Genomic DNA, 10,963 nt, shown 5'->3' with positions numbered 1-10,963 from the left:
CGCCCCCCCAGGAATCCCTCTGTCTTCCTCAGACAGGCCCCCAGCCCTTGGACCTGCTGTGCCAGGGCCCCTACCCATCTTTGCCTCAGAGCAGGGAGCCACCCCAAAGGACCCCTCCGCTCTGATGCGTGGGCTGCCCAATGACAGGTTGCAGAGGGCAAGGCCCATGGCTCCCACCTGCCTCACCAGGCCTTGAGACAGGGCCCCAGTCAAACATGAGAGAGGCTAAAAAACGGTGGGATTTTTAACAATACTGAATGTTGGGCTCTATTTGCCATCTGGCTTCCCAGCCTGGGGAGGGGGGGGGGGGAGGGTCACGTTTTCAAGCAGCCATGAGGGCTGAGAGTACCAGTCACATGACTCCAGGAGCTGAGGATTTAAGAAAAGACACACCAACTATTGAAAGAGTTGGCAGCCCTGCAGCTGCCATTGCATTCCATATGCTGGAATAGCCTCCCTCCCAGGCAGGCCACACCAAAGCCTGCTCCTACCCTTCTCTCTCAGGCAGCGTAGCCCCCGACAGCTTCTGGAATGCCCTCATGTGTCATATGGTGAAGGGGTCCCTGGCAGCTCTGGAATGAAGTTCTCATTCTTAATAGAAAGATGCATCTCTGTACAGTTGAGACAACGCTTGGCTCCTGCATAGCTCTGCAACTATGCCTGCGGATACCTCATTTTCCATCAACTGAAATCTACAGCTGAAATCCACTGAGCATGAAGAAGACCCACCTCTGCAATAATCCAATATGCAGGTGGAGGCCAGGGACTGCTCCTTTTTTTGCTAAACAGGTGGGGCCTATGGTAAAGTGCAAGGCTATGCCTACTCTTGTATGGAGATATGGTCCAATAAGGCTGACAGCTGTCATTTTTTTGTATGCAGCTGTACAATGAGTCATCCATCTTCCATGGAGAGGTATACAAGACGGAGTTCCATCTGTCCTGCAGCCACCTTCTTTTTTCAGAGACGCAGGTCACTGGGGTATTCGGTCTTTTCTGCTAGTGTAACTCACAATGAGGCTTCTGTATGAACACACTTGTCATGACTATTGCACTTGCAAAATAAGGTTCACACATGCCCTAAAACTTTCAGGTAGAGCTGGGACAGAGAACTGACAAAGCCTAACAAAAATTTAAAAATTATTCACAGAAGCCTTAGCTTTAACAGTATTTTCCCAAGTTACTTTTCTATAGAAATATTGTTCTTGTTGGTGTTCGAGCCAAAACTAGTGTTAATGGTGGATTCCTTATAACCTGAAGTCTTCAAATCACGATTTGAGAACTTCAGTAACTCAGCTAGAGGTTAGGGGTCTATTATAAGAGTGAATGGGTGAGATTCTGTGGCCTGCAATGTGCAAGAGGGCAGACTAGATGATCATGATGGTCCCGTCAGACCTTAAAGTCTGTGAGCCTGTGTCTTGGCTTAGCGTTTATTCCAGATTTTTTTCACTTCTAGATTTTTAGACATACACTGCAAAGATGCACTAGCAGGAGATGAAGAAACAGCTACAACCAATGTCCTAGGTACTGCATGCGTCTTCAAAGCAATTACAGGAATGTCAAATTTTGTTTAGCACAGATTCAAGCCAAAATATTGACACAAGTTATTATTTCAATAAACTGAGCTGATTTTACTGGATTTAACCCCATGTTTACAATTTATTAACCCTCACAAGTACATTACTTATGTATACTATTTAAAATTGGAACAAGTATAATTAGCACTGAAAAAAACCTCTCAGTGACACATGGGTTGTAAGTATCTACAGCTTGACAAGACCTAGAGGGCCTGGCAAACAAGGAGAATTAAACTGAAAAATGGTATGACTCATAACATTTGTGAGAAACAGAATATAGTTGAATCAGTCTTCTACTTGTGTCACTTAGGGAACAGGATTGTATTACCTTTGAGGATTTTTTGTAGTAGGACCATACCACACTTAATGGCCTAAAAGAAACAAGATCTGAGTTGTAGAGGTGCTGAGCACCTGCAGTTCCCACTGATTTCAATATCTCTGAAATCAGATCAATAAGATGTTTCTACAAATGACATTTACTGAAAATATAGCTGTTTCTATGCTTGCTTCTCAAAATGCTCACTTGAGAGGTTTAAATTTATTCTATCACACTAGTATGAAGCAGCTCAGATCATGAAGGATCAGAATCTTGTTGCCTTTATTATACATTGCACCTTTAGGATTCTTTTCCTATCACCTATATGAGACAGATATTATAATGGCACTGCCAGTATTTTCCTATTGATATGCAGTTAATCAATTACTCTGGAAAGGACTACTGGATTAACCATGCCCATCAAGAACCAGAAAGGCAGCTCCAGTAGTGGAGGTTTTTGACACACAAAAACAGCTCCCACTAGATATTTCTCTTTAGCAGTGTCATCAATGCTTGTGATTATAATTACAAATTTTGCCCTATTTGGAGTTTTTCGTAAAGCCCCAGTTCCCAGAGTCTTGAGAATCTCAGCTTTAATTTTTTTAAATTAAATTTCAAGACCTTATAGTTGTGGAGAAAAGCTTGAAAACATGACCAACATACATCCCAAATGCTCAAACACCAAGAGGCAAATAAAGCCTCCCCAATGTATTTATTTTTAATCTCATAGAGCCTGCCTCATGCTTTTGAATGCTTGGGGCTTGTTAATACCATTACTACTGCAACACAGACATTTCACAACAGTATCAGTTTTACAGAACAGCTTTTCCATAAAATGAGACTCAATTATTTAGAAATCCAAACATTTGAAGATTTCACACTACCACCACTTTTTTTCTTTTTTCCATTGAAGAAAGATTAAGTATCTTGCAAGTTTAAATATCTCTCCCATACATTCCTGTGTGCTTGTCTTGAGCTGCATATAGTTCAGCTGCCACTAAGTGACAGTAACTTGGCAGTTCAAGGCTGTTAGTTTAGTCAGTGGTAGGAATATCTTCTCTTCCATTGAAGACTGATTTTTGCAAGACATCTAAGTCGGATGTGAAATAAATGGTTCTCTCATTTCCAGTTCGCATCAGGTTTACCCACTGATCAGATTTAATTTGTGTGTTATGGTAAAATTTGAGAGTATTTTTATTTCTGGTTGACTATACATGATCTGTTTATTCATCACAATATATTATACACTGTCAGAAAGACAAATCAAGATCACTAAAGCCAGCTTTAAACTTTGTTTTAAACAGTTAAATAGAATATTGAAAGTTGACTTAATCTTCTTAAAAATACAATTGAATTAATATATTCTTTCCTGAAATGAGATTGTAGTCATTCACCATATTTTTTCACTTGACACTATACAAGGTGAAAAGTGTGTGTAGTGGCTTTACAATTTAATATTTAATTCAGCCAATAAAAATTTTATCCCTTAATTTACAAGCTATAACTTAATGAGAATATTCATAGCTGTTCTTCATTGACCATGTCCAACTTTTACTCACATGGCAACAGTAATTTTTAAATAAGTATAATTTTCTTTTAGTTGTTTTTGCAAGTGGAGACTAACTTATAAATCATGAAGAGTGTGTGTAGGACCAGTGCCCTCAATTACTGAATGATCTAACAACCCTCCTTAAGGAATCTGCTGCATTCTCCTCCCTTTTCTGCCTCTCTACTAGAATGACATAGGTGCACTTTCAGTACATCCATTGTTTGCTGTCTGCTGTTTTGTACCTTTTGGATTATATTAACTTTTTAAAGTCTGTTTCAGTGCATGACATCTTCTAACAAAATACAACTCCATGCATAATGGGTGAAATTCACTTTAAAGCAGTGAGCCAGCAAAAGACCTTATCACTTAGGCCCTTCACAGCACTAGGGTGAATTTCACCCTTTTATGACTATGTTAATGTTTAGTCTTGTCCATTAAATTTCTGTTCATTCGAGAAACATACAATTCACCAACTTCTACCAAAACAAAGTAGAAACAGGATATAGAATAAAGTCACCATAGGTGAGTCAGATAATTAAATTACATAGCACACATCTCATTCTGCAGGATCACAAATCATATTATGGACACTTGAGGGGAGAGTAAGATCATTTTGTCAGATTTTGAAGCAACACACTCGAACAGAAAAACCCAACCCTCCAAAAAGGCCACCCTAGAGGATATTTCTTTCTATTTGGAGTATCTGTTTTTAATTCCTGATTAAGTTTCAGTATTGGTATGGCCCAGATCAAGCCCTTTCCTACTTACTCCCATCATAATGGCAGCTACAGAAGATCAGCATTAATAACCCCATGGGATTACTCCAGATTGTATGCTCAGATAAATAACTTCAATGTATGGGACTAAACACACTTCTCCCTTCATCCTGATTTGAGCCCATAAATTTCATTGCTTTTTGAGGAGTCAAAGCAGTCTCTTTTCATATTTCAAATAAAAATTATTAGTGTTCTGCATTTCTTAGGCTTCGCCAGTTTATCTGATAAAATAGATATGGTTTAACAATCTTAGAGGACACAAAAATCTCACTTTACCTTCCAAAAAATACCTCAGCTTCCTGCTACCAGAGCTTTCTGATGTCTCTCTGTATATGGGGCCGAATAGTATTGGTGAACTATAAAACCTTGAAGTGGTCTTGCCAGATAAATAACTCTGACATCAACAGAGCTTAATGACCAGAAAAATGACAAAAAAAACCAATCTTGTTAAGACTAATACTAATCTTAATTCACTACGAAGTGTTAAAGGTCACAAAAGTGGAGGCCTGTTATGTTCAACAGTTGGGCAACTGAAGATGGTATGTTCAAGATGCCATTGACCAACAGAATTGTGGGAGTTAGGGAATGTAGTTGAGTTGGAACCAATCCTTGTCAGGTTTTTTTTTTTTTAAATTGTGTTAATCTTGCCTTGGTTGAAAGCCCCCCAGCTTGTTTCAATATTGGAAAGGTCTTTTGTTCATTGCAATGTTATGTACACAAAAAATGAGTACTCCAAATATCTCTTGAAAAAATGGATCAAAAAGTAAACACGTCATAGGAAAACTTTTCCCATATACCTGGCATAAGATGACTCTACATTTAAACAATATAGTTTTGTAGAAAGAAAAGTGCTTTCATCATCAAGATTAAATTCAAAGCCTTTATTAAACGTGCCATCTTCAATCTGCATTTAATCCCCCTTTTGCATTTGAAATTTCTAAGGCTATTTTAAATAGTAGTTTTACAGGGATTTTCAGTCTTCAGAACCATCACAAGCCGCAAGTTAGTACACAAAAACATTAAGTTTTAACTTTCACAGATTTCTATTTCCTCTGCACAAGATCTGTGGAAAAGACCAGCGTTAGCTCCTTTCCTAGAGCTTTTACACATTTCTGAGAAGGAAACGGGTTTCACGCACAGGCTTGATGCTCAAGACACACCTCACAATCAGCTACAATTAACTGATACGGATTGGTTTCTTGCGCATTCGGTTTCAAAAAGGGGACCAAATTTTCAATTTTTAGTGAATGTAGGTCTAATTAAGGCTATTCTGGTATATTTTTGATATTAAAATACTCTCTGGGAGCCCTTTTCATAAGCCCCCATCAGAATTAATATATTTTCAAAAATGAAAACATTTAACATTGGTTTTTGAGTTGAAATGCTGATGCAGCCGTTGGTTCAATGTTTTCTTTTCTTCTGGATCTTAAATATCACGTCAATATAGTGTCATCAATCTGTTCTACAGAATCAGCCTGGCTGGCCAGCTTCTTCAGAGATCTCCTGCAGCTCTCATTCAGCAGTTCCAGACTGGCAGTATCTAGGATCTTGGAGACAGACTGTGGAAAGAGGAAGAAGATAAATACCAATAAAAGCATTCACTCCTAATGCTAAATTAGCCCTTATCTATTTTATTCTATGCTAAAAAAAGCATTAAAAAAATTCAGTATCTTACAGGGTATGTGTCAGAACATAAAGAGAAACACTGGCTAAATTTATATCCAGATTTACAGCTGTATTGAAGAAAACATTTGTAATTCTTCTCCCAAACAGATCTAATGAATAAAATTCAGTTATGAGTCAAACATAAAAATCTTGCTTTTCATACATAACTAATCTGTCTAGCTTCTTGCATTCAAGGTTCTACCCTCTTTATAATTAAACAGGGTGTGCATTTTTAATTTTTTTACCTTTAGGATTAGAGTTCAGAGTTTAACGATATCCTTGGTATGGAGAGCAAGATTCAGGGTTACAGACTAAATAAAACCTGTTTTGGAAATACTCAACATTGCCACAAATTCTTTTGGTTAAGTCTAATATGAACAGATGAGAATACCACTGGACACAAAGTCCTTTGCAATTGAATATTGTATAATTTAAGAAAGAACAAAAGTGCTCTGGGAAACTACAGGCCCATTAATTTGACTTCAATTGTATGCAAGTTCTTAGAACAAATTTTGAAAGAGAAATTAGTTAAGGACATACAGGTAAATGGAAATTGGGATAAAATTCAACATGGTTTTACAAAAGGTAGATTGTGCCAGACTACCCTGATCTCTTTCTTTGATAAGATAACCATTTTTCTAGACAAAGGAAATACAGATCTAATCTATCTGGATTTCAGTAAGGCATTTGATACAGTTCCACATGAGAAATTATTAGTTAAATTGGAGACGATGGAGATTAAAAAAGAATTAAAAGATAGGTAAGGAACTGGTTAAAGAGAAGACTACAGTGGGTCATGCTGAAAGGTGAATTGTCAGACTGAAGGGAGGTTACTAGTGGAGATTCTCAGGGATGAGTCTTTGGACCAATCTTATTTCACATTTTCATTAATGACCTTGGCACAAAAAGTGGGTGTACACTAATAAATTTGCGGATGACAAAAAGTTGGGATGTATTGTCAATACAGAGGACGCCTGGAATATTATGTAAGAAGATTTGGATGACTTTGAAAACTGGAGTAATAGAAATGGGATTAAATTTAATAGTGCGAAGTCATGCATTTAGGGGCCAACAACAAGAATTTTTGCTATAAACTGGGGCATTGGAAGTGACAGAGGAGGAGGAAGACCTGGGTGTATTGGTTGATCAAAGGATGACTATAGGCTGCCAATGTCATGCAGCCGTGAAAAAGGCCAATGCAGTCCTAGGATGTATCAGATGTATTTCCAGGAAGTATCATTGGACAAGGGTACTGGTGAGACCTCATCTGGAATACTATGTGCAATTCTGGTCTCCCATGTTTAAGAAAGATGAATTCAAACTGTAACAGGGGTAGAGAAGGGCTACTAGTATGATCAGAGGAAAGGAGAACCTAGCTAACAAGAAGAGACTTAAGGAGCTGGGCTTGTTTAGCTTAACCAAAGGAAGGCTGAGGGGAGGCTCTCTAGATCTACAGCAGAGGGATAAACACCAGGGAGGTAGAGGAGTTATTTAAGTTAGGTGCCAATGTTGATGCAAGAACAAATGGATATAAACTGGCTACCAACAATTTAGGCTAGAAATCAGACCAAGTTTCTAACCATCAGAGGAGTGCAGTTTTGGAGCAGCCTTCCAAGGCAAGAAGAGGGGACAGAAAAAACCTAACTGGTTTCAAGACTGAGCTTTTGATAAGTTTATGGAGGGGATGGTCTGATGGACCATGTACCATTGTAGGCAGTTTCATCTGTGACTGCTAGTAGCAAATATCCTCAACTGCCAGAGATGGGACACTAGATGGGGAGGGCTCTGAGTTACTACAGAGAATTCTTTCCCTGGGGGCTAGCTGGTGGGTCTCAACCATATGCTCTGATTATCATATTTGGGGATAGGAAGGAATTTTCTCCCAGGTCATAGTGGCAGAGACTTTAGGTGTTTGGGGCCTTCCTCTGCAGCATCGGACACAGGTCATTGGCTGGTTTGAATTAGAGTAAATGGTGGATTCTCTAACTTGAAATCTTTAAATCAACATTTGAGGACTTCAGTAACTCAACCAGAGGTTATGGGAGTCTATTACAGGAGTGAGTGGGTGGTTCTGTGGCCTGTGATGTGCAGGAGTTCAGACTAGATCAGAGGTCCTCAAAGTGTGGGGCATGCCTCCCCTAGCGGAGCATGGAGGACCGTCCAGGGGGGCCTGAGCCAGCCCCCATGGGGGGGCGGAGGGGGGGCGGGGAGGGAGCGCCACCCAGCCACTCCCCATCCTCAGCTCTGCTCCTACCCACAGCCTTGGCCACGGCTCCGCTCCAGCACCAGCCTCAGTCCCCTTACCCATCTGCATCCCCCCAACCCTCCCCCCAGCCACAGCCCAGCTCCCAGCCCCGACGAGGGGTGTGTGTGTGGGTGACCCTCAAAAGTTTGGGGACCACTGGACTAAATTATTATGATGATCTCTTCTGGCCTTAAAGTCTATGAATTTCAAACAAGAAACACACAAAAGAAAATTCTTACACTCAAAGCATTTCAGCTGGTTCCACAAATTCTGACATAAGCACTAAATAAAAATAGCTTAGAGCTGGAAAAGAATTCTGGACATTGACATGCAAAGGAGTATTTCATCCACCCTACAACAGCCCTTAGTGCAACTATTACAGAAATATGTTCATATACTGAGGACCCTTATTATAATCAACAGCATGGCAAAGGCTCATAGCATTCTGAAGATATGGCTATTAATTGTTGGCTACAGAGGGGGAGTTAGCTTGATGCATTTTAGTAATACATATTACCGCATTGTAACCATGTATACCCAAGATAGCCAAGTGGAGAAATATGGACGTTTGCATGAGAATATTGATCTAGGATGAAGAATTAGATGCTAACCCACGAAACGGTCCCCATTCCATCCCCCAACCCATCATTTGTAATATTTTATACTGCAAGATACTCATTTACATATTCAAAGATAAAAGGCTCCACCCACAACAACAATATTTAAGGTTACTCGTATGCAAGACAGCATGATATGGCCTTCCACTAGGTAGCAAAGTGTTTCTTGTTTATACCTGAAGCACTTCTTCGCCCTCTCTCATCTTCAGGAGGTTAACTATGGCTTGGTCACTGTAGGCCCTCACACTGGTGTTTTTGTCTTTTGTATTGTCCAGAAGTGCTTTGAGAATTGGTTTAATTGTCTGCGGATCCATAGATGGGAGGTGATTTTTATTCGCCCACCAGATCATCTTTTCTGCAATTAACTTGATGTCACTGGATGGATTCTGGAGACACTGAATGAAACACAAAGACATCCTTAATTTCAGATACAGCACAGGCAAATTTTCAGAGTGCCAATTTACCTTTTTGATAGTGAAACTAATCTAACGAATACAAGCACTGATAGACCTGCAGATGCTCCTCATTCTCACCACATACATTTCTGTTTTTCATTATCTATCAACAAGTTTAAGCAAACTGTTAAATGAGAATAAGTCAGGATTGTAACTTGACAACAATACACCTTTTTAAAAAAAAAAGTTTTGCAGCTTGCGGTTGTCTGCAGGTCATGTGGTTTCCCTGCAGCTATTTCAGGAAACAACAATGACCACTAGCACAGCAACTGTTGAGAGTTTTAGTGTTTCCATTAAATGTCCTTTTTTGGTCGTTTTCGTTTTCCAGTAAAAGCCTGGGACAGGCTGAAACCTGACATGTCAGAGCAGTGGCTATGGGACACCTTTGCCTTTTTTAAATGAGCTTTACAACCTCTCATTTTTAATATGAGCTTGGCCCTTCTGTTCTTTTTAACCTTAACCAATTTATGATTTAGTGTGCACCACACTGCTTTTAATCACAATATTCATGTGTATTAACAGCACATTTATACCACAGTACTCGGTAATATGTCATACCAATTAAATGTAAGGGCTACAAATGTTGGATGTCTAGTACTTTCTGATATGCTTTCACATAACAGGAGCTGCTTTGAAGCCACTGTGCTTTGTATCATGTGTAGGGTCTACCAAATTCACAGCCATGAAAAACGTGTCATGGACCGTGAAATCTGGTCTTCCCCTGTGAAATCTGGTCTTCTGTGTGCATTTACCCGATACTATACAGATTTCACAGGAGAGACCAGCATTTCTCAAACTGGGGATCCTGACCCAAAAGAGAGTTGCAGGGGGGTCACAAGGTTATTTTAGGCGGGTTGTGGTATTGCCACTTTTACTTCTGCGCTGCCGTCAGAGCTGGCTGGCCGGAGAGCGGTGGCTGTTGGCCAGGCGTCCAGCTCTGAAGGCGGCGCCCCGCCAGCAGCAGCGCAGAAGTAAGGGTAGCAGTACCGCGATCCTACTATAATAACCTTGCGACCCCCTGACAAGTCTTTCTTGGATCAGGACCCCTACAATTACAACACCATGAAATTTCAGATTTAAATAGCTGAAATCATGAAACTTATGATTTTTAAAATCCTATGACCATGAAATTGACCAAAATAGACCGGGAATTTGGTAGGGCCCTAATCATGTGCTTCAGAGTTTTTAAATTAAAAGAAAAAAATAAACCCTGAAAACAAAAATAAATGCTTTTATTGACAATTAAAGGTGACTGGCAAAGAAAACAATTGGTCTTGTGTCTTTTTTTCATTTTTTGCTTCTTTATGTTGTATAAAGAAGTCCTGAGAGGGTTTTTTTCTAATGAAAAAGGGACAAGAGGGCTTCTACTTGGTTTTCACATTAGAAAGTCAGCTCCTGTCTATCCTGGTAAAAAGGTGACACGTTAAGAAACTGAAACCAGAGTAACAGAGTGAAAGGGATTTTTAGATTTTTTAAAACTCTGGTTTGAGTTTTTCTGTTAGAATTTATTTAACTTCAGTGACTAACACTGTGGAGAAAATACATCTTTGTTAGCTCCCAGCCTCTCTAGTAAGAATTAGGCGAAAGCTGCAAAACATGGGAAGTGCTGCAGCAAAACCAGGGAAGGAGAGAATTGACATTCTGGATATTTTCAAGGTAAAAAGGCAGAAATATTTAAAGGGTGGTGGGAGAAGCACTTTCAAGTCTTCCTCATACAGCAAGCAGCAGCAAAAAATTACAAAAAGTTCAATTTTTCTTTTACTTAT

The 10,963-nt window shown here is 39.6% G+C and overlaps 1 protein-coding gene and 1 long non-coding RNA gene across 2 annotated transcripts in view; one reads left to right on the top strand and one right to left on the bottom strand.

Annotated features, from left to right (window-relative positions):
• Nucleotides 1-543: 543 nt before the first annotated feature.
• On the top strand, nucleotides 544-1,586 carry LOC117887899. Its single transcript, XR_004648225.1, has 3 exons — nucleotides 544-789; nucleotides 881-970; nucleotides 1,454-1,586. It is a non-coding gene; the product is annotated as an uncharacterized LOC117887899 (long non-coding RNA).
• A 3,489-nt stretch (nucleotides 1,587-5,075) lies between these two features.
• Nucleotides 5,076-10,963, bottom strand: part of GCN1 (GCN1 activator of EIF2AK4) — a 61,012-nt gene continuing 55,124 nt past the window's right edge. Inside the window, exons 57-58 of the mRNA XM_034790860.1 lie at nucleotides 8,919-9,137; nucleotides 5,076-5,774 (exon numbers count right to left, since the gene is read on the bottom strand). Coding sequence (XP_034646751.1) covers nucleotides 5,649-5,774; nucleotides 8,919-9,137 — 345 coding nt within the window. The 3' untranslated portion in view covers nucleotides 5,076-5,648. The remainder of the gene's footprint in view (nucleotides 5,775-8,918; nucleotides 9,138-10,963) is intronic.

This window comes from Trachemys scripta, chromosome 15, assembly GCF_013100865.1.
Source record: "Trachemys scripta elegans isolate TJP31775 chromosome 15, CAS_Tse_1.0, whole genome shotgun sequence".
NCBI lineage: Eukaryota > Metazoa > Chordata > Testudines > Emydidae > Trachemys > Trachemys scripta.
The sequence above is the reverse complement of the archived record's forward strand: the minus strand, read 5'-3'. Positions and strand labels throughout refer to the sequence as shown.